Source organism: Ostrea edulis, chromosome 8, assembly GCF_947568905.1.
Source record: "Ostrea edulis chromosome 8, xbOstEdul1.1, whole genome shotgun sequence".
Lineage (NCBI taxonomy): Eukaryota > Metazoa > Mollusca > Bivalvia > Ostreida > Ostreidae > Ostrea > Ostrea edulis.
In genome coordinates this window covers 53,337,022-53,362,214 of record NC_079171.1, presented here as the reverse complement: position 1 = coordinate 53,362,214, position 25,193 = coordinate 53,337,022, and the positions used below count along the sequence as shown (strand labels likewise).

The window sequence follows — 25,193 nt, the reverse complement described above, 5'->3', positions numbered from 1 at the left end:
AGCAACTCATATATATCGACAGGCCCCAGCAGATAAGATGGAGGAACCAGCACAGTGTGATACAGAAACTGAAAGAAAACTCGATGATGTCATTTGCAGCAGTGACTTCAAGTAATCCTTTTTTTCTATTTAAGGAACATAAAAATATTAGATATCTCTAAGTTCCTAAATACATAAGAATTTCAGAAAATTGAAACATAGTGGTCCATCCCCAGAGAAACTAATACATGATCAATATTTATGCAATAATAAACAACATACGCAACATTGCATGCTACTTTTTTCTATTTACCGTATGCACTTACGACATGATTGACAAATGTTAGTCCTCCTAGGCACCTGATACCACCTCTGGTATATCCAGGGATCCGTGTTTATCCAACTATTAATTTTACAATCTTTTAAGGATTTATGAAATTGATCGCTGTCCGTTATCTTCATCTTTTCATACACCCCTATTGCATTGTTTATTACCAAAACTAGTAATGTATATAAGTCACAAATAGATATATTACAATATTACAAGTTGGGTTGTGATGGGTAACGAGGTTCCTCCTTTTGTTATTGATTGTTTATTGTAGTACCCTGTGTCTTGTTTGCAGAAGAAATCAATTAATGTGCGAATTCATACTATTAAAACACAATCACTACAATTTTTCATTTTTACAGAAACACCTGCAGTTACAGCTCTCTTCAGAGTGATGTTGCGGATTTATTTACTTCTGTACAGGAAATGATTGATTTGCCAGATTTCCTTAAACACATTAGCGAAGAGGCCTATATGGAAAAATTGAAGGACATCGATAAACAATTAGAATCCAGGAAGAATGATTTGATGAAGACGGACTGTGCTATTGTTGTCGCAGGTAATTTAAAATTCATTCCATTGTAGCTTTACATATTAATTATACTTTAATTATAAACATGAATGAAAATTTCTGAAATAGAACGTAAAAAGCAAACGGAATATGTTCTATTTAAGATAAAGCATCAACATAACTTCAACTACTCTACAATACTACTAAGTAATATCCATAATGTTTCTAGGTATCCGCCCTGCTTTCAACTATGTAATCTTCACATGATATATTGGGCTGATCGTTATATTCACTTCTTAATTTATATATATATAGTTTTGTTGGGTTTTATTTATCTATATGTTTTAAAGTAATTCCGCCTTGCTGTGTTGTCATCAGATCTTTCTAAATCAACGATTAATTTAGATTTATCCCAGATATGAACATGCATTTTGTTGGAATCTTTTCAAATATTTATGCTAAAACATGATGTCTAGGGACCACATCGCTCATCTGAGTAACCTTGACCCATATTTAAATATTTCCCCTGTATATTCGTATGTAAAACTTTGATCCTAATTGTGGTCCCAATTTACCCCGGGGCCATGCTTTCTACAAACTGAAATATGTGCTATGTGAGAAAGATTTCATGTAAATGTAAACTTTCCTGACCCAGTGATTCTTGAGAAGATTTTCAAAGATATTTCATAGATATTTGTATGTAAATATTGAATACTCTATATTGACCCCATCTTACCCCCAGGCCATTGGTTTAACAAATTTAAATCTGCACTATGTCAGAAAGCCTTCATGTAAATTTGTGCTTTCCTTGCACAGTGGTTATTGAGAAAAAATTCAATGTTTTACCTATACATTTGCATGTGAACCTTTTATCTCCTAAAGTGGCCACAATTTACCTTCGGGATTCATCGATTTAACTATGTAGAATTTACAATATCTCAGGAGGCTTTCATGGAAATTTTAGCTTTTCTGACCTGGTTCTAGAGAAGAATATTAAATGACCCCACCTTATTTCTGCTTTCGAAAGTTCGGTGGTCTCCTCCCAGGTACATTGTATGTGGGTTCTCTCTTCCACCAATAAAAAATTGGACGCCGCCAGATAACTGAAAAAAATTTTGAGTGTAGCGGAAAACATCAATCAATCACACTACATTGTGCGTCAACCAGCTCTGTTTTCCCCCTCATCTGTATATTGTGCCACTTCTGTTCAACCTCCTCCACCGTTCGCTTGACGGGGCATTGATGGCATCATTGATTTTCCTCCAAATATCCCGTTTCTTTAATGTAGTAACCCCCGCTCCGAATTTAGCTCTGAGAAAATACTTTTATGTTCTTCTACGTGCTTGTTCAAAAACAAACATTCATCTGCTGTCCAATTCGGTTTTCTTTTCTTTGTTGTCTTTAACGATAGCTTCTCTTTCTGCTATATTTTCGATAACGATCAATGGAGACGATAAAATAGGATACGTCGTCATAAAAACGGCATTTAATTTTTTTATATTTATTTTATTAACCTTACATCACTCAAAAATGATAGTATTTCTTCATTTACTAGCGATACAAAAGGTCTTATCAAGAAAATGTTCAACTCCATCCAATCTATGTTTCCGGTAAAGTGAAAGCGGTAATGACGTTTGACATAGCAACGATAAACTTAAGCATATTGTGATGTACTTAGCTAAGAATAACTAAGCAAGTTGCTTGGAGGTTTTACGAATAAGGAATTTGAGTATATACTTAAGAAAATTCTTAGAATTTTTATGCATACCACTCCCGAAATCTATCAAATACATACAAAGAGTTTAGTTCTGTACTGTACGTTGTCAAGATAAAATGTTGCATTAACCAATATACCTATATGTTGGCGTTATTATTGCATATTTATGATTGTATCGGCGACAGGAACATTTCATTTGTACACATTTATAGAAATTAAGAAAAGATTTGGTGTACAGCTGTGCTTCATAGCCGGCCTACTGTATTCGGTCCGGTTGTTGTCTGCATTTCAATGTGTCGAACTTGATTTGTTTATAAAGTGATATTTTTGGAATGTAATTATCAATACATCACCATATCATTGTGGTTGCAAACATAATAACAAGTACATTAAGTTGAGATTAATTTTCTTATATCACTGTACAATTCGTTGCTATGGTTATGGCGATCCGGCTGTGCACAAACGTCAAAATCAGACGCCTGATCAGATAAAAAAAAAAAGAAGAAAAGAAATTGGCCACAGCCAACGGCCAGAATGAAATATGCACAATTACTTCTTTTGAATAGAATTTATCTCTAGTTTACTGTTTTTGTGACCGATGGATGTGGCCACATGGAATGTTATCGTAAAAGGTAGAAAAAGTGAAGAAAATCGTTCATTTTCCGGATTCCGGATAAGTTTGAAGAGTACTCAACATTACCAAAGACCTAGATCCGCCGATATGTTTGTATATAAAGATACTAGGGATCAACTTCATATATATCAATGATTTGTATTGATTATTATTTTTCATTTTTGAATTAGTCTACAGTGCCTAGTTATGATAACAAACGTAACTAGCTCTTTACAATTTTCGGATGTTGATATATAATTCTTAAAATGTGTGTTTCGCATCTTAAAAAGTGCAATACCCTGTATATTTCAGGTGATATTTCATTAGTTTTAGCTCCTATAAATGGAAATAGATATACTTTCTATGCTTTGATAAGAAAAGAGTAAGGAGATAAAATACATGAATCGATTGAAATCAGCATTTCGCAAATTATATGGTCGTTGTAACGATCTAGTTCGTCAATACAACCTCGCACTGGGTCAAATGCTGTCTGACGTGTTTCATACCGATTGTTAAGCCGTTCTTGGCACACTGATTTTGACTGCGGATAACTCCGTTTACCTGATCAGGATATGGGGCTCACGGCGGATGTGACCGGTCAACAGGGGATGCTTACTCCTCCTAGGCACCTGATCCCACATCTGGTGCGTCCAGGGGTCCGTGTTTGCCCAACTATCTATTTTGTATTGATTGTAGGAGTTATGAGATTGATCACTATTCGTTATCTTCACCTTGCATAAAAAAGTAAAACTGAACATAGATTGGACACTAGTTGTTGGTGATAATGTACTGCAACACTTGTTTTATCCGAATATTGTATTTAAAGTAAATGTTACTTCATCTCGTGTCACTTACCAAAATCTTAATCATCATAAGGGGAAACAAGTGCGGGAAAATCCAGTGTTATAAACTTGATCATCGGGGACGACACCTTGCCCACGGATATCATGGCTACTACATCCAGAATTTGCAGAATGAAATACTTGGACAAATTACAAATATCAACGTGTGACAGCGATGATAGACAGATAGAAGTAACCGAGTGTGATGACAAAGACGATATGGCAAATAAATTGTCAGAACTAGCCACAACAAAGGATGAGAAAATAAAATACATTGACGTTTGGCTTCCAGTTGAAATATTGAGGGTATGTCTGAATAAAGATATTGTCGAAGAACTTATATAACTTTTTATATATGTAAGAACATTAATACTGCTATAATCAAGTAGATATCATATATATTTTGATTAGTTATATTCCTTTAAAAATGAAATGTGGTTTGTAAATTAACGACACAATTCTTGAAAATCAAGTTTCAGTTCTAAATACACTTCATATTACAGAAAATGGAACACCAAAATATGAATTCCCATATTCATGTACCGGATTCCACAACGTTGCACAAACATTAAGATAAATTGCAGGATTAAGTACATGCAATTGTTCTAACACGCCTCATTAAAAGCAACTGGTTTGATAAACAAACTGCAGACGTACTGCGACATAAAATGTAAATCAAATGTGAATTCTTTAAAATTCAAAATGACGTTTAGTAAATTCAAAAGCTTCCTAATGAACAGCATCAACACTTTCAGCATTTTATGTAATTATTCCTTGCAACACATTTAGGGTTTTGCTTATAATTTCATTATTTTCCTTAAACAAATGGGACTGAACTAAAAAACTATTCATATGTTTTGATCTCCCACTAAAACGTATACTTTGTTAGAATTTATTCTGATTTTACACAAACGTACGGATACTCTGAAGTTGATATTGCTGTGCACTAAATGTGTACCAGATATAGAAGTTTTACAGTAGCAAGAACACTCTGGAAAATTATATTTGATGTTTCATGATTGGGGACTGGGGTTTTCCAATTTCGACAGGTTTATTCTCGTGTGTGAATATCGCTCACCAGTATACAACGAATGTTTTCTGTGAACTTTGGTTAGGTCAACTTTAAGTTATTAATTTTTACTGTAAATATGTTAAATCTTAAAGTTTTCTTAGTGAATTTTGACTGGCACTTCATTTGGGTAATAGGAATTAAAAATATATTACATTTATATTAGTCTATATGATTATTTAATCTAATGCCCAAGATAAACCAACATGTTCTCCCACAAAGCTTTTCCTAACTCGCCAACTGCGCCATTCACAATGACGGCATGGCAATATCAATTAGATTAGAAGAAAATACAATTGGGACAAGAAACAATGTTTATTTCCGCTCGCCGGTAAACAAGGGATGCAGATATTTATTTTGAACTTTGATCAGCTCTACCAAAACGGTTTAAATAGTTTCCATTTATGTTTTTGCCGTAAATAAGATATTAAATTTTAGAATCTTATTATCGATTTTTTCGCTTTATTTGGGTATTTTTGGCCCATAATAATACCAAGAAGATAGTGGAATTTATCATTGATGGAGACCAGACTACAGTATCATAAAACTGTTTTAAAAAGAGGTAAAATGTTTGCCTTTAAATTAAGATGGGGACTTAACAAAGATGGCTAACGTAAATGAATCACGAAACGAACTGAAGGAAACCTTGATTAAGATTGTCTTCGACAAAGAGTTTGTCTAAAACCTTTAAATTGTTATGACAACAGGGGATTCTTCTGCGAGATGTAAAATAGGATACAAAAAAATAAAGGAATTCAAAACATAGTGTAAAAAATGTCCACGGTATGATCACTAATGGTGACGCAGTCACATACATGTACAGACGCAACACCCCCTCCTTTTTATCACAAACATACTTGTTTCGTTATTATTACATGTACATACAAAGTCCAATGTACTGACACAGCCTCACTTTTATTACGTCAGTAGTAATGGATGACAGTGAAAATGTAAAAGTGGTTCAAGTGATAAATTCAATCCTTTTATATCTATTTTGGCTGACTTTGTGCGTAGCAAAGGATAATTATAATTAATAGGATTTAATTCAATTTTAAACTCGGGCTTGGACTGCACATGATTCGTGTGGAAATGCAGACTACAAGTAATTGTTTGTTTTTTCTCCTCATTGTCAACAAACTCAGTCATGTAAGTACATGTACTACCGCAGTCGTAACATTTAGTGAAACGGTAGTTCGTGTACGTACTAACCACGTCATTACAAATTATGATCAGTTATTGAAACAGACAACCAAACGGCCAATCTGGCAATGACCCCGTAAGCTTAATTTAATCAAACTTCTTTTGTGATCTGCTTTTAAACCACTTTTTTCGAGCTAGTGGCGATACTTTTCGATCACCGGGACTTGACGTTTTCCCTGTAAACAAACTTTTGAAGTGAATAGTTTAATTACAGAGAGACAGGTTATTTGTTCTTTAACAAATGACGTGTCCGCTTCTTGGTCGGGGCAGACGACTTCATTGCCACACATGACGCTCATTTTCACTTACTCACCTCCAAAATACAAGCAATGCGGTCATTTTGTACGAACTTAGCAGCTATCTTTGAAAACGTAAGACAGTATAAGGTTTAAGATAAAAACTAATCTTAACTCTAAGCGATTTGTGTGTGATCCACTTGAAGACCACTCTTAAAGCTGACATGAATTAATAAATACGTACACCTTTCTCATCTTATCCGCCATATTTCTTTCAGGTAGCTAATTTACTCTATCCATATATACCCCAAATGTGATTGTCACACCTGAGTGATTTTTCTAGGTGGACTCGACCAGTGCACATCTCCGATAGTAATATATAGGGAATGAGAAACAAATAAAATAACATTTTAAAACATTATGCTTTGCTTAAAAATTACAAAATATTGATTGTATACTAATGCAACATTCTGGAAGTTTAGATAAGTTAGACAAAAATGCAAAAAAAAAAAAAAATCTATTCTTGCATACTTGTAAGTGCATGCAAGTATTTGCATTTTCTAATAAAATAAATGCGGATAAATCATTTGCCAATTACATACTGATAGAATGGAATAGGCAAAGAGCATAAAATATATTATCTATATCAATTCTTGCAAAATAAAGGTGCATGCCATATGCATAATATGCAATGCACAAGGTATAATCGCCAAAAAAAGTATCAAATACGGGCGTCTATTCAACAGGTATCGAAGATATGCACTTACCGAAAATATTAGATTATCTCTATTCTGATAAATCCACGAAACAAAATGATAAAATCCGTTTGTATCTCGTTAGAACTTTACAACACGTTCTCATTCCATTATACAGACTGCGACACACTTCACCCGTGCCAAACAGGGTGTTTTCAATCAGGGGAGATGTCAGAGTCGAACATTTTTCCTGTATTGAATGCTTGTCTGGTCGAGGTTTTGCAGTTTATAGAAATGGGGAATCTAAAATATACATCTGTGTGCAAATGCGTGTATTACATTTGCAATCCACAATAAATAGTTCATTACACAAAGACACATATGAAAGGAAATTTATAAACGAAAATATAGTTTTGTTGTCTCTTTTGGAACCACATAATTATTTACGGTCTCTGTATGTCCATATTCATTGAGAGAGAGAGAGAGAGAGAGAGAGAGAGAGAGAGAGAGAGAGAGAGAGAGAGAGCGACCGTCCTACTTCGATTTATAATATACCATTTCACAGAAGGAAAGAAAATTGATCACTTATATAAATGTAAGCTTTCAAGCATTAAAAATTTCCAGCTATTTAAAAATTTGTTATTGACAATATATTGGAAACTTACAGGTGTTGATGCTTATAATTGAATTCATTACAAATTTAAAAAAAAATATATTAGTTTGAACTGTGCATGTAGAAAATACTGACTTTGCATGTTAGAATAACGGGAGAAAAGAAAATTGTCAAAAAAAGTTGGGAAAGCAGACCAGCCTTCCTGCCCACCCCAACCCCCTGTTTTCGTACTTGAAACAACATATCAATTCGTGTTGAAAGAAAGGTGCATATCTACATTTCATTAAATTCCAAAGGACCTCGAATTTATGTGTTCCCCTATTAATTATTTTGTATGCAAGATTCGTTCCCGAATTTAGAATCATGCTTTCAGTCAGAGCAGAAATGAATTCATATTGAAGTATATATAGTTTGAATGCAAATGTTGGGTTCCTTCTTTTAATTTCATCAGACTCATTAGAAACCCCTCTCCCAAACTATGCAGCTTTGTTTCTATTGATATCTAAATCGGTATATGAATCCTGATATAAATTATATAATGTTTTTTCGTGATCATATAGATATTGATACTGATAATGAAAAAAGAAAATGTTTATACTCTTGCCTTCTGCATATCCTACTAATGCATTACAGTATATTGACATTGTATCATATCAAATAAAAGCTCAACACGAATTTTACTGATTTATGCATACTAACATCTTATTGAATACATTTGAATTTGAAATTTCTACGTACAGCGGTATGACCATTGCGCCAGATCTACGAAATGAAAATATTTATGAATAAATTACACTCAAGCCTCAAAGTAATCATTATGGCATGTTACAGAAACGTTAAAGCACACAAATGCTATAGTCCTGCAATGCATGCATGCGATTTTTCTGAATGCAAGGTGAAGATAACGAACAGTGATCAATCTCATAACTCCTACAAGCAATACACAATAGATAGTTGGGCAAACACGTATTTATGTATTCATGAATGAAGTTCCTACGCTTGAAAATATCTTGGTCTTTATGCATTTTGTTTTGTGATTTTAGTTTACCATTCCTTACACTGTGTAAATGAAGGAAAACTTGGTAAAGGGTGCAATTCTACATCCACCATACAATTAGTATACATGCATGTGTTACAAAACAAAATGTACATGTAATAAGTAATAACCAGACATGTATCGTCATTTTTCATGGGGGGGGGGGGGGGGGTACAACAGGGGAAAAATGGAAAATTGGATTCTTCAAAATTTCTTGCCATTCAAAATAATAATTAAAAAGGATGAACGAAAACAGCAATAAAATAAAACAAAACACCCAAACAATCCAAGATGTTTTGTCCGATGTTCAAAGTCCTAATGTGGGGTGAAGGGTTAAAGGGTCTTTTACTTTGACTACCTCAATAATTTCCCCCTACACTTCATTTTCTTCAATCGTTGGGGGTCGGATGGGGTGGTTAGAGTCCTCTACTATGAGTGCCTCATATCTTCATTTTCTTAATTGGTGGTGGTGTGTGTCTTCTACTATTATATCAGAACTTTCAAGCTGGGGTAAGTGGGGTTGTCACTCAATGTATCTTTTATTTGCATTACAAACTAACAAAAAATGGATATTGTTATTAAAGGTGGGTGACAGACACTCTTGTCCTCTCCCCTTGATGTTTGATAACGACGCATAATATGATAAACTCGATTATTACATTTTGCATTAGTACAATTTGCGTCGAGTTCGACGCAGAATGTAATAACGCAAGATGGCATAGATATATAAGATATATTGAACGCCAAATTAGCATAAAATGAAGTAATTGAAAATAACATTATTTAAAAATATGTTTAATTTTTAATTAATGCGTGCTTTACATTGTAAATGAATCAAATAAATTGCGGATATCATTTGTCTTAATAAGAGCACGATTATTACAAGATCATCGGTTCTCCCTCTCTCTCTCTCTCTCTCTCTCTCTCTCTCTCTCTCTCTCTTGTCGTTATCTCTCTCGTTACCTCTCTCTCTCTCTCTCTCTCTCTCTCTCTCTCTCTCTCTCTCTTTCTCTCTCTCTCTCTCTCTCTTGTCGTTATCTCTCTCGTTACCTCTCTCTCTCTCTCTCTCTCTCTCTCTCTCTCTCTCTCTCTCTCTCTCAGCCCATACACTAGTACAGTGTTGTATATGCAAATTTATGTACCTAAATTATTTCCTGATATATAAATCTGCAATACTCAGACCAGTAAATCATATGGTATAAGGATTCATGCACAATGCAGGGTAAATATTATACTCTGATACTTCCCCTGATTGAAGATAGCTGATCGGCACGGGCTAAGTGTGTCGCAGTCTGTACAATGGACAATGTTATTTACTGTTGGAATGCAAATGGAGTTTATCGTTTTGTTTCATGGATTATGCAAATAAAGGGAGTTTTACTACTACTTAGAGTATTTTCGACAAGTGTACACGTACATCTGTGGTCCTTTACAGATATTACGAGTAGGCCCAGGTAAATAATCATCCGCATTCGATGCGTTTTCATGGCGAGCATACATGCCATTTTTATAAGTACAGTAGTATTTATGTCGTTGCCTTTTACTTGAAGTAATTGTGAATGGTATAGCTTGTATACTCTTTGCTTATTCCATTTTATCAATAGATAAAAGATGAAATATTTCTCCGCATTTTTGTATAGTTTTGACATATTTACTGCAAATGTACGCACGTTCACGTAAAGAAAAGGCATTCTATATATATTTATCCAAATATATATATTTAGAATGATTTACTACTGTACGATATGTTTATTATAATTTTGAGCACTGCGTGGTGTTCCAAAACGTGATTTCATTTCTTCTTGATGTCCTATAAATTAGTATCGGAGATGTACGTGTTACCTGTCGAAGCTACCCGCACAGGTAAATCGAAGACGCTGATGTGAAGTGAAGCGTAGAAATTCCAACTAATATGGCGGATTAGCAGAGAAATATGGCGAACATATAGAATTATACTATATTTATTAATTCATGTCAGCTTTAATATTCAAGTGCAACTTTATTGACAATCTCAAAGTTTGAAACTGCTTCATGATCCCGGAGCCAAGGCCTCTAATGGACTTTTGTACTTTCAAATGATACAATTTGTGCTTCTTCATTAGCCAACCATTTTGTTTTGTATTCTTATAAAGCAGAAATTATTTTAAAAAAAACAACATTTTCATGAAAATAAAAAAAATTCCTACCAAGGTCTTCAACTCGGCATTTGCATTATGGATTATGAGATTGATCACTGTTCGTTGTCTTCACCTTGCATGGATCTGCTATGTAAAAATGGGATGTCTTTAACTGCCCGGTCGTCAACTTCGAAATTAATGTTGCCATATTCTATTATCACCTGCATATGATATGTATATCTCTAAACTGATTCGATGCACGAGAGCATATTTTGAATGTATAGTTTTTAATCACTGGTCATTGAAAAATAAGTTGATGTCATAGACTTTTTAACAGCCTCGTTTAAAGAAAGCAGTTCGCAAATCCATGTTCTTAATGAATGGATATCAATTGCAAAGCTGCTGAGGGGCGTATCTAATGATATTGCAAGGATGATTAGTTGATGGATTTACAAAGATTTAAAAATTCATTTTCATCAAACTATTCATATCACTTTATAATTTTTTTTTACGTTTAACATATTTCATATGTGTGTTATAAACCTATGCTATAAGACGGAGATGATACGATTTCAGGGTAACGTAGTTATAGTGGATACACCGGGAATAGGAGATAAAGATCAAGAAAATGTGGCCAAAATGATGATGGACTACATACCTAATGCCCTGGCCTTCGTCTTTGTTGTTAATGTGGCAAGTGCTGGAGGCCTACAGAGTGATCGAGTATGTTATTGACATTTCAGTATATAGATTTGGAAATCACGAAAATAGACTTTCAATTCTACTTTCACACACCTGGGTTGAAAGCTCAAGTTAGCTTTTCAGATCACCTTTTATTTGTCGTCTGTGCGTTGGTCCGTATGTAAGGCTTTCACTTTTTGATATTCTCTTGACCCGCTGGGCTAATTTCAAATTTGGCACACATCATCCATGTATCGAGAGGTTTCAAGTTTGTTCAACGAAGGATCATACTCCTTTCAAATTTACATTAAATTTTCCTCACATGAAGTTGACCTACTTTAAAAAAATAAATCACATATTCAATATGTGCTGAAATATTCAATTTAGATGTGTCATATCTTGTATAGACATTTCCTTTGACAAGACTTTCTAATACATACCCTGGCATTTCACACTGTCACCTTGAACTAGGAGTTTTGCCTACACAATCTATTAAATATATCCGGAAATATTCAAGGTATGATTTTAAATAATTTGTATATATATTCTTTATGGAAAACCTTGTGACACAATGTTGTTTGATCTTTTGACCTTGGAATTTGACCTACTTTTAAGGAAAACCCTGATCTATTCAATATATACCAAATTATTCAATGTGGAGTTTTCATTATTTGTATATACAAATTTACATTTACATTTCATTTACATATTTTGACATTTGAGCTTGTAACCTTGGAATTTGACAAATGTAATCTGTGATATGTCTTTAAGGCTGTTCAAGGTGAGGCTTTTATATTTTGTATATAGATTTGTTATGAAAAGACCTTGTAATAGAAGTCTGCTTTATACTGTGACCTTGACTTGCTTTTAAAAAAAATCCTGACCTAATATAATATATTTTATGAAGTATGTAATGTAGAGCTTTCATATTTTCTGTACGATTTCTTCATGACAATACCTTTTCATACTTTGGTATTTGATCTTAAAATCTTGATTTGGAAATTTGACCTTTTAACAAAAATCTTACATATTCAATATCTCCTGCACTATTTAAGATAGGGTGTTTATATTTTGTATAAGGTGGTTTATTTCAGATCGATGACCTTGCGACTTTTGTTTTATCAAGAACAGCAAAATCATGTTAGTGATATTGGTGTTATGGCGTCTCTGTGTTATATGAAATAATTTTCAATTATGTTGTGATATTGGATCAATCTTTCTCATGGAATACATTGATAACACATATTCTACAAATCACAAGAGCTGAACAACAGCATGGCCAACGTGACTCAGGAGAGCGATGTGGTCCAGGACCTATTGGTTTTTCTAAGTTCAGTCTATTCAACTTAATAGATGGATATTGAATTTGAAGTAGCACAAAATCAAAATTCATATCAGTTAGCTTATATTCACTAGGGGATATTATTTTGTAGCTTGTGCGAATATTGGAGCGTGTGAGAGGATCCCTGAATCAAATGCATAGCTTCGATCCTAAAGATACAATCTTTTTACTGAACAAGTGGGATACATTGAGCAAAAAACAAAAGAAAGTAGACCTGTTTGAGAAGATGAAAACAAAATTGCACGAGATATGGAAAGATGTAGAAGACGATTGTATTCTTAAATTTGTAGCGACCGATGTGAGTAATTTTAATCGCAAACACCCCTCTAGTCCCTTGAAATATCAACAAACCAATGATTGGATGCCAATTATATCAATAATCAGGTCTGATAAGTTTGGACAGCAAAAATATCTTACTTTTATCACAAGAATGTCAAAATGTCTGCGTCAATTAATATTAATAGCGAAATGTGATTTGATCTCAATAGAATAACACTATTGGTGCATATTTGTGTATCGCTTACAAAACCTGATAAGAACGAACAACTCAAATATTTTTTGTTGAAACTTAATTTGTGGATACTCTAATTTCCAGGTTGAAGGCAAAGAAGTGTATCAGGAAGAATTAGTCCAATTCCAACAGATCTTGAAAAGCATTATCACAAAAAATGAAAACAAACGGATAAAAGTACACATTGAGTAAGCTGTTAGAAATATTCATCCAATGTGATAAATATATTGTCAGACAAATATGCCATTTCACAAGTTCGATGGATTTCGTAAAGTAAGTAGATGTAAGTCTTCCTGGACTTCATAGATATGCATTAATTGTAAGTATAACTAAAACGGAATATTTTTAATAATTATAAACATTAACAATATATTATCATATTAGCCATGCCTCTGATCCAGAAGCAGTACCTCGAAAGTCATGATATTTACAGTTGTGGCAGATGCCTTTCTGATCCACATAACTGCACTTAGGTGTTGTAGTTTTAAATATTCAAAGAAGAGTTTTAAATATCATAACCAATATATAACCAAATCGGCTCCCTTTGCAGTCAGAACTCCTATTCAGAGATTCGTCAACTTCGAATGTTTGGTAGAGGGTTGCCCACCCTACATTACCATAGATTAATTTTTCTTACAAAAGTAAAGTTGTAAAGTTACATTTACTTTTCCTTACACATGTGTGGTTGTAGAGAAAACGATCTTGGAAAATTGATCATTTTTTTTTTTATAGAATTAGCCCCTAAGGCCCCTGTGGTTCGAGAATCCCTAAATTTACAATTAGTTCCGTTTGTCCAAGAGACGCCGCACACCAATAATAGAAAAAAGGATCACTACTTTTCTGCAATTTAAAAATTTGCAATCATTAACGCACGACAGACGTTGATCAAAAGCAATGGATCATTTGAGCGACTCAGATAACCTAAGAGCTTTCAATGCGTGAAACTAAACTGAATTTCATAAAAAATAACAGATTGCATATTTTAGGAAAAGGGGGAAGAGATGCTACATGTCTGATGTTTAATTATTCAAACACATCTTCAATTCATTAGAAGGAGACTAAATTTCCATAAATTATCTCTTCACACATTTAATGATATCCATGTATTCAATTCTGAATGGTTGCACGCATTTATTCAATTGTTGATAGCATTTCTTGATTTGTTGAATTGATGCACGCAATAATGAAATTGTTGTTGTATTCAAATGAATCAGTGTTATTAACAATTGAATTGATGAACGCAATCATGCAAAAGATGAGAGCAACAATTCAATAAATACGCACAATAAGTGAAATATTGCTCACTTGAAATAAATATTATTAAGTCAATTGATACGTGAAGCAAATTTCAATACGAACAATTTTCTAATCAGTAATGTTTTAAATTCAACACATCCGTAATTTGAATAATATTGTTTTAGATTGATCAGTTTTCGTTGCCTTTACTTTTTTGTTTAACTGAATTTGTGGTCTCTTCAATAACGGAATTAATGCTAACATGTATTCCTCGAAAGAAATCGTAAAAAGGAATAAGCACATTTTCATTTTTTTCACGAAAACATACCAATATCTAAATTAATTATCGCTGACAAATTGTCCATCACGTTGTTGCTTGGAGCGTTTAACAAGTAATTGACTCCAAGAACTGACGATATCATTCATCATGCAAGGTGAAGATAACGAACAGTGATCAATCTCATAACTCCTACAAGCAATACAAAATAGATAGTTGGGCAAACACGGACCCCTGGACACACCAGAGGTGGGATCAGGTGCCTAGGAGGAGTAAGCATCATCTTAATATTTTTAATTCCATTATTGCCCTCATAATTAAAAATATCTTTAAGTAAGTATTGACATATTTAATGTTATGTAAATGTACACATTAATGATATCAAGGATATACTTTTTCTGTATAATTAATGCAACAACTAGATTAATGTGATGTTTTAATGAAATAACGATTTCTTCAATTAAATTAAAATAATAATTGAATTGGTGAATTAATAATTTGCATTGTTGTGAACATGAATTGAAGTATTATTACATGTGACAATAATTCAGCGATTGCTATCTCAAACTGAAGTAATTACTAATCTGATTAATGTGCGTAGGTGACAAAACATAAATGGGGTAGGATAATACGTTCTGCTTGCCTGTAAAATGTTCAGAAACATTTTCAACAACATACTATTATTCAACTTCAGACAAAATTCGCGTAATAGTTCAAAAACCTGACATAAAAACCTAACGTTACCTGAAACGCATTACCTACTTTCAGGACCCGACTCATATACTTACCGAACGTTTTACCGTATATGTACTGCCATGGATGCTGATCTCACAGCAATGAGTGTTGTTACTTAGCAACAAAACTCTTTTATTCCCAATAAAATTGATTAATTTTATCATGATGTTTTTGTAGTATTTTAAAAGACACATCACCTCATACATTTAATATTTCTTACGTTTTACTTTAATCTAGTGAGACGGGTCGTAATACATACATTTTAGAGAAATAAATGTGCACTTATATGATCTTTGATCCATAGACCTCTTTTAGATCATGGGATACCATGAACAACTTTATAGAAACTTGTTCTCTGTCCAATTCTTAACAAACGTACATATAATATACCTACCCCAAATCCTAATACACGCAGATTTAAATCGATTTTAAAATATTGTCATTTAGTCTTTAAAAACATTTAAAATATGCCGGTAGAGAAAGTGTTAATGCATAGCATTGTTAAAGAGAGAACGCTTTCATCCCTTACAAAATGTACGACCTCTAGTTTGCGGTAAAAGAGGACGAAATACTTGGGTACATTTTTAGACCACACAAAAGTTTAGAAATATTTTCATAAACAATATAATGTCTTTCGTTGATATCGCATGTACATGATGTCCAATGTTTCATATCACAGTTCATAACATTGCTTTTATTTTGTACCGTCTAAGTTTGAAGACTGCATAAAAAGGAAGGTAATAGTATAAATAGAAAATTCTAATATAAAACATTTTACTAAACTTATCAGACATTTCTTATATATCAAGCATGTGTATTTCTTGAGAGAAGGCCTATCTAACGATATAGGATTTTATTATCCTTGTACACTTGACATTTGACCCATTTCTTAATTAAAAAAAACACAATTTAAACTTAGTCATATCTTTTACACCATAAGATGTGTACCTCTTATATTTGATATGTGTAATCCTTGTTGCATTGACAGCAACATCCTTAGCACGGTGACCTTTAAATTTAGAAAAGTCTAATATAAGCCATACCTTTTAAATCGTACGACATCGCTTTTAAAAGATGAACAAAATGCAAATTACTTCACATTCTCAATATCACTACAAGGATTTCAACTATACAGTCTTGCAATTCAATTTATTGGAATCCGGGGACAAGGACATCAGTGTTTCACAAAAACGTTTTGTTTTTTGCTTAAATAAAACTTATATGAAATAAATATAAAGATAAAAATATAGTCAGTGATATACTTATTTCCATTATACGAGATATTTTCATGGCTTTAATCCTTGCAAGGGTTTTCATAATATACCTTAACGTAACCGGGCAATCCCTGTAGCTACATTTGATCTTAATAAATAATCACAGCGCTTGCCAATCTATATCGTTTCTCTGTCAACGTCTGGTGAGATTTTAAAGGTTCTTGTAAATCGGTAAATATGATCAAATAATATACTGTTTGATTTTCAGATGTGAAGTTTTTCTGTGACACAAGGAGCATTGTTGAATTTTATTGAAATTTCTATATTCTTCGATTTCACTATAGGCCCTTCTAGATATGCATTGTAATGGAAAATTTAATAAACACTATAAGTTGCTTACCGTACATCCCGAAGTTGCCTTAAAGGTTTTTAGTTTAATCGACCGTTAATGCGGATTCACATGTGGAATAACATTTTTGATTTTGACAAAGGTATATCTGGTTGTAAGGAACGATACATCAGGGTAAAGGTTTGGTCCCTGCACCTACGTTTGATCTAAACTATGTTCTTTATAAATGAGCAATCATTGTCTCCAAAGCTGCATTTGATCTCAAACACATGGAAAGAGAGAGACTCGAAATTTTTCATGGGATTTATACCCACTAAAATGAAAATAAACAGTAGATGTTTACTTATCCTACGCACCTGATCAATTGGTATATCCAGGGATACTCGTTACCACAACTTTTAATTATATATTTCTTATTAGATTTATTAGACACATCACTGCTCGTTATTTTCGCCTTTTCATATAGTAGTGGAAACGTGTGTCCCTGATCTCTCGAGGCCAAATGCTGTCTTTGCTTACTTTACTATCTAAATGTAATGACTTTGAAAATCTTAGGATGAGGGAAATATGTAGACTTTAATTTTATTTTTCACTAACCGGAAAACAATGACCACACTTGCATGGGATCGAACTTATGAATTGGTCACTTCTTGTTCCGGGCGATTCGTTTTCCTTCATGTATAAATTTTTACAAACTTTAGAAGGGATCTTGTTACCTGCGGGGGTCTTGAATTTTTATCTGTTTATTTGATAGTGCCCCGTACCCCTGATGAATCCGTTACTGGAGAAAGAGAATAAGATATGTTTAAGTGGATTAAGCAATGAGCTGTTTACAGAGATAAAGTAACTCCAAATTCCAAGCTGGATCTCTCTACATGTAATTACGTCATAATAACACTACATTCAGTATATATCAAAAGTGAAACTAGTTTGCTAGTTGTATATTATTTGACATCCCTCGCAAGCGTTTTCCACTCACATGGAATCGTCACTATTGCCGGTGAAAGGGTACATAATTTAGGTATATACTTAGTACTTCGGCCTTGAGTAGTGAGGGATCACTCCTGTTGTGACAGGGGTTCGGTGTTTGTGATCTCATCCGAGGGAACATCCCATTTAGTCGCTTATCAGGACAACCAAGGGGGGGAATATTTATTTTAACCTGGATTCCTAAATATGCTTGGATATTGAAGGCTTTTTAAAGACTGATCTTTAGAGAAATTGAGACTATTTTAAAAACTGCATATGGTGTTAATGTATCTCCACTGATTCGATAGACACATATTAGTTTTAAAAATCATAGAAGACATCTGACAAGTTGATATTATTAATATTATAGTTTTAACAGTTTTGTTTCGAGTCAACATTTTGCAAATGTGTTGTCGTTATCACGTATTCATTAGTACGACCTGTAAGTCGGTTTAATGCTGTTGGATGCTTTTCATGCAAATTGTTAGTCAGTTCTGTACACACTGATAGGGGACAGTTAATATCCATAGGCACCTGAAGCCTGTTCAGCAGAACGTGCAGGCGCTAATTCTCGCCTCTAGCCCCAACGGATTATACTTGGAATGTTCATGTGCGCCCAATCGGTTGAACAGGCACTAGATCCCTTATCTGGTACGCCCAGAGGTCCATGTTTTCCTTACCATTAATTTTACTTTCTGTATAGGAGTAATGCCATTAATTACTGTTCATTATCTTCTTATCGTGTTTTTATTTTGTACAAATTGTCTATCTGAAATTATCCACAAACAATTCATATATATATATATATATATATATATATATATATATATATATATATATAAAAGGGGATCCGTGTTTGCCCAACTATCTATTTTGTGTTGCTTGTAGGAGTTGTGGGATTGATCACTGTTCGTTATCTTCAGCATGTACTGAAAGGGCCATGACACTGTTAGTTATTTAAAATTCAAATTTTCGACGCAACCCGCGTCTTTATGAAGAGACATATGCAAGGTGAAGATAACGAACAGTGATCAATCTCAAAACTCCTACAAGCAATACAAAATAGATAGTTGGGCAAACACGGACCCCTGGACACACCAGAGGTGGGATCAGGTGCCTAGGAGGAGTAAGCATCCCCTGTTGACCGGTCACACCCGCCGTGGGCCCCATATCCTGATCAGGTAAACGGAGTTATCCGCAGTCAAATCAGTGTGCCAAGCACGGCTTAACAATCGGTATGAAACACGTCAGACAGCATTTAACCCAATGCGAGGTTGTATTGACGAACTAAATCGTTATAACGACCATAGAATTTGCGAAATGCTGACTTCAATCGAGACTGTTGAAATCCCTGTACCATCAACTTATTTGTCAGTAGCTTACCTCGATTTAAAAACTGACTATACCCAGAACATAAACAAATATCAAAAACCTCCAAAAACGACTTGGAAAATCAGGGAGGGAGGTCAATGTCACAATGAAATGTGAAGATAACGAACAGTTATCAATCTCATAACTGCTATAAACAATACAAAATCGATAGTTTGGCAAACAACGACCCCTAGCCACACCAGAGGTGGGATCAGCTGCGTAGGAGGAGAAACGCTTGCGACATTTTTCCCATGATACCACTACAGACCTATATGTGATGATGTACTTTTATATTGTCACATAATATAGTGTGAAGTGCACTAAGAATCATTTTCCTAGGGACACTTTCACCCCCACTGTGTGGTCGATATCGGTCATCATTAACTTTTTCTTTAACAAAACAATGTATATTTTAGATTTATCAGATCCTTTATAGAAGAATGTGATGTAGTTTTGGCCAGCAAAATAAATTGTGCAAGAAAAAGCACAGGAGAAAATATCAAAGCCTTTGATAAACTCACGAAGGAACTGCAGGACATGGGACGAAAAAGACAGGAGGTAATAAACCAATTCAGAATCAGTTTTATCACTTATTTTCTTTTTCATTTATCGTTTTTCGTTTGTTTTGTGTTTGTTTAATTTTGAAAACTAATTTACAAATTACACAAACAGTTATAATCAGCATTTGTTATCTTCCATGTTCAGGTAGTTGTCTTTCACATATCTCTGGACATCATATTTCAAGATTAAGTTTGCTTTCTGTAATTCCTAAAGATGTAATTCTACTATTCGATTTAAATTTCTTAACTAAAAATCCACTTTACAGTGCCTAGATATAGACACTTCTAACACATAATCCGCCTACGTGTTCCTCTTCTTCTTTCAGCGGGGCATGATATTAGTTGTGATATCGGTATCATTGAAAATGAGGACTTGAAACCACTTATTTTAAAAATTGACGACATAACGTCTCTATTATAAATTCCATCAACAATTATGACAGACGATGAGCTAAATAGGATAATGTGTAGCAGAATGGCAATGTCAACGTCAAACATGACGCACTGAAAAGCCAAAAATGTTGCACGGAACTTGGCTTTACTTCAACGCAGACTAACACGAAATTAAAATTGATAGAATTGTTCAGAAAGGTTTCTCTTTCCCTCACATTCAAATGGTTTCGAAAGGGCAGTACGCCAGGAAAGAGGCCGTCCGACGGTAATAAAAAACCACGGTAAAATTACTGGCTGACACTATTTAGGAAAACAGTTATCGAACAGTACGAGATATTGAAGGAATTTTAGGAATCAGTAAATCGTCTGTTCGTCTCGTTTTATCGGATAATTCAAGAATGCATAGAGCATCTGCACGTTGGGTACATGTGCCTTGGCTTTTCAAAATGAAAAAAAGATTTTTATGGTTAAAGGATTTTCACAGAAGCGCGAACACCGGGCGAACATTTTGACGTCGCAAATTGCGCTACCGAGCCCTACCTTGCATTTTCTCGAAAAAGCTAATTAAAGGACAAGGTTGAAATTTTTGGTGTTGATGAACAATGATATGGTTGGTAATCCATAGCAGTTTTTATTAAATCTAATGGATACTTTAAATATATATAAGTCCAGTTCACGGAATTTCGGGATAACCCTCGTAGTGTTTGATTTGAATTATATTGAAATCTCTTGAAATCTATATATCAAGTAATTAATGTTTCGTTATCTTCAGATATTCAAAAATATTAGGTAATCGGTTTTCCCTTCATTTTAGGCTTTAGAAAATCTTCAGCAAAATGTGGATGACTTTCTTGAAGAAACGACAAAGGCTCTCCATGGATACATTCATAGCCCAGAGTTCAAAACAGAAATTTTACAAGGCATTGGAAAGTATATCAGGATTAAAATTGGAAGCGAAATAGATTCTCGAATTGAGAAAAAAACATATATTTGGCAACGGGCAAACATTGAAGAAATGTTTAAAAGAGATGTCATGGAAAAGATTACGGAACAATTTACCATCATTCATGAATCGCTTCATAAGATTACAGAGAAGATGAAAGGATTTACTTCCCCCTTTGATGTCGAAAAAAAAATCGTCTCTACTCTTGTTTCCTTCTTTGCTCCCAGTGCACCAGCCGTTGCAGGAGGTTTCCTAATGACACAGATGTCAGTAAATCGTAATGCTGCAATAGCGGTGGCTGCAACAGGACTTGTGAGTGGTGTATTGTTTTCAGGACTAGTTGCGCTTGAGGTTCTGGATGACCTTGACACCACTATTGAGAATGCTTACAATGCCAGAGTAGGGAGATTGACAACTGAAAAAATCAAACAGGCTTTAACCAACACGTACGCCACAGGACTCAAAAATATAATACAAAGTTTTCTAGAGGGAGATTTGAAAGAGAAGATTGATAACCTGGTAAAGACTGTTGCATCAATGAGAAAGAAAGTAGATTATTTCCAAAAAGAGGAATCCAATTTGATTTGTCTGAGTTCTGAAATTTCAAAAATTAGAAACCGACTCAAAGAGCTAGAAAACACCGAAGTAAAAATGGACTGAATTGTGGAAGATAACTGAGTCTTGTAAACAATTGCAATCGTGGGATCTTTCCGAAAATCTTGTGAAAATGAAAGGAAATACCATCATTACTCTTTCCATATGTGTACGGAGTGTGATAACTCTTGTAAAGAGGAAATCCATTACATATCTTATTATAATGCATTTTATCCATAATATATATCATATATATCCTATAAATCCCCGTAAATTTCTTAATTGTGAAGAAATTTATATATAGACGAATCCATTATCCTATTGCTATTCCATAATTAACATTGATCTTCATTTTTTAGCATAAGAAGTCTAAAAATCAATATCTAATAATGACAGCAAGGTCTGATACTTGACAATTTAGGATAGGGTACATAGTGGATGCCTCGAACAAATAAATTTTTATTCCTTTGTTGAAATTGACAGACTAAAATGCTCATTGCTATCTGCTTGCATTGCAATGGTAATCTTTGTCAAACATTTCTATGGTAATGAAACATTTATGACGACTGAGTCATGCTATTTTGATATATAGTGCCCTTTCTTCTGACCATCTCATAGTTTGCGTGTGTGTAACTTCTTAGCGCCATTCGCGAAATTGTATTGTAATCCAGCAGCATACCAAAAGCTAATAAGTAACCGACACCAACTCCACCCACATTATTGATCTTTGATACATTTGAACCTTCATGTTATAAGATGCAATGCTCATACAATTTTTGTGACTACCTTGGGATGGCGAATGCTCCCAATCTTGTACAGTTTTTGTGAATTTTAATTGGCTTATGCGTATACTTTGCTTTATGAAAATATTTCTTTTATGACGTGACATTTTTTCGGATTATTGCAGGTGTTGTGCCATCGCTTTTGCTCAGAGCTGTTGATGTTTTTTTTTCTCTGTGTGGATGTCACGTTACCTCTCTTCTGTCATATTTCATCAGGCTTGGATTTGTCGAAAAAATCTCAAACTTAAGTTTGAGTTTTCTTTCATTTGAGCAGTGAAAATGTATGTAAAATCTCAGACATAAGTCGAAGTTTCGACTTAACTTTCTTTCGAGAAATTCAGTCTTGATATGGTATTCAAGAAATGTTATATCAGACGTAAAACGAGTGATGATTGGGTGGGTGATCAATTTTAAGACCAGCCAGTGATAGATATTCATCATAGATATATGGATATTTATAAAACGTTGTTAGTGGTATATTTGTAAAGCGTCATCTGATGTTCCTGGAGAACGATGAGCAAACAATTTTCTTTGACAGTTTAGAGTGGAACATATCACTGGTGTTGCGTAAATTTTGCAACATTTGTGAGTTTTTTCCTTAACCAGGGCACAATATATATGCTTACCATTAACCTTAGTAAGAATAAAGACATTGAAATATTTTTTTTCTCTGTTTTGCGTTGTCCTTGTGAACTATTCTTCTTGCGTTTAACTTTGCATTTTTCTAGGATTTATTAGACTGATCAATGTTCGTTGTATTCACCATTTCATTCGATACCATGGTACCACAGATAAATCATACTGTTTCAAACTAAGAGGAACAACTATCCAATTCTGAACCCAAAGTGACGGGATATTAACATTTTAATAGAAGGAACTTCGCGATATTGTAACATCAAAGCTCTACAATTCTTGATATATGATTATTTTTATCAATACAACTTTAAGATTTCAGGACCCGATCTGATATTTAAAGAAATATGTAAACAGACGGAAATAAAACACGAATGGAGGCAGACCACATGGAGAACCTATTTTTAGACAATAACGTCATACTTCTACGCGTTGCAATAAATTTAAACGAAAAAGGAATGATATACATCGTCTTTGTTTGTAAGGCTCATTGTTACAACTGTATGCAAGATGAAGATAACGAACAGTGATCAATCTCACACTTCCCACAAGCAATACACAATAGATAGTTGGGCAAACATGGACCCCTGGACACACTAGAGATGGGATCAGGTGCCTAGGAGGAGTAAGCATCCCCTGTTGACCGGTCACACCCGCCGTGGGCCCTATATTTCAAACGAACTTGTCATTAATTTCACTTTTGGTAATCGTACTTATACACGAACTATTAGGACTGTGCGGTACACCGAACATTTCGGTGCACCGCGATTCATACCATTCGATTCGATGCACCGATTACAAATTCCGGATTTCGGTTCGGTTCGGTTTAGATTTTACTTACACCAAAACAACAATTATGGCGTCCGAATGATGTTGAAAACATGTGGTTTTTTATGCAACAGAGATTTAAATCACTACTGTGTTGAGAGTTAGCATTTTCACAACTCAGATGCCAACAGAATATGGTCCGTAAGGTCATTGCAATTTATCTTTACATGACCTATAGCATTTCTGTCAGTGGTGGAGTGAAATCAACATCGTAGGTACATGTAATGACACAGATTTGACAGTGAATATGAGAGAGAAGTAAACCAATAAAGGAGAGATTTTCAAAGACTCTCAATTGATAGAATTGTTGAATTTTTGCATAGCAATGAAAACAATATCATATACATTTTAGATTCACTATAGATTTGTTTAATAATCCATATCTGATGCAGCACATTAATATAACAAATTTTAATAGACTGTCGATGTTTTCTTCTTTCTATCAAAGTTATAAAATGCCATTATGAATAGGTATGCTGTTTACATATGACGACTTATAGTTATATAAGTTGAATAAAATAAAATCAAATATGCTACTCATTAAAATTGTTAATTTTTGTGGTGTCATTAGATAAATTGGACCTAACATGAACCGAATCGAAAATAACCGAACCGTGCTGTTCTGAATAGAAACCGAACCGAATTGAGCTAACCCTGAATCGTCCCAGCCCTACGAACTATCCTTACACAAGATGAAATTCCTCAACATTATGCTTCAGTTTTAGACACAGTTAATATCCCAGTCAATGGGTAGAATGAATATGATTTAACATACCTATACTCGATTCTTAAACTACATAAAAACCCTTAAAAACAAAA

General features: G+C 34.0%; 1 protein-coding gene across 1 annotated transcript in view; it reads left to right on the top strand.

Annotated features, from left to right (window-relative positions):
- LOC125661886 (uncharacterized protein in xynA 3'region-like) overlaps positions 1-23,575 on the top strand; it is a 48,459-nt gene extending 24,884 nt beyond the window's left edge. The window contains exons 2-9 of the mRNA XM_056146456.1: positions 23-111; positions 670-866; positions 4,025-4,296; positions 11,533-11,679; positions 13,071-13,277; positions 13,575-13,678; positions 20,058-20,199; positions 21,409-23,575. Of these exons, the coding sequence (XP_056002431.1) occupies positions 38-111; positions 670-866; positions 4,025-4,296; positions 11,533-11,679; positions 13,071-13,277; positions 13,575-13,678; positions 20,058-20,199; positions 21,409-22,197 (1,932 nt within the window). The 5' untranslated portion in view covers positions 23-37 and the 3' untranslated portion in view covers positions 22,198-23,575. The remainder of the gene's footprint in view (positions 1-22; positions 112-669; positions 867-4,024; positions 4,297-11,532; positions 11,680-13,070; positions 13,278-13,574; positions 13,679-20,057; positions 20,200-21,408) is intronic.
- Positions 23,576-25,193: the final 1,618 nt, after the last annotated feature.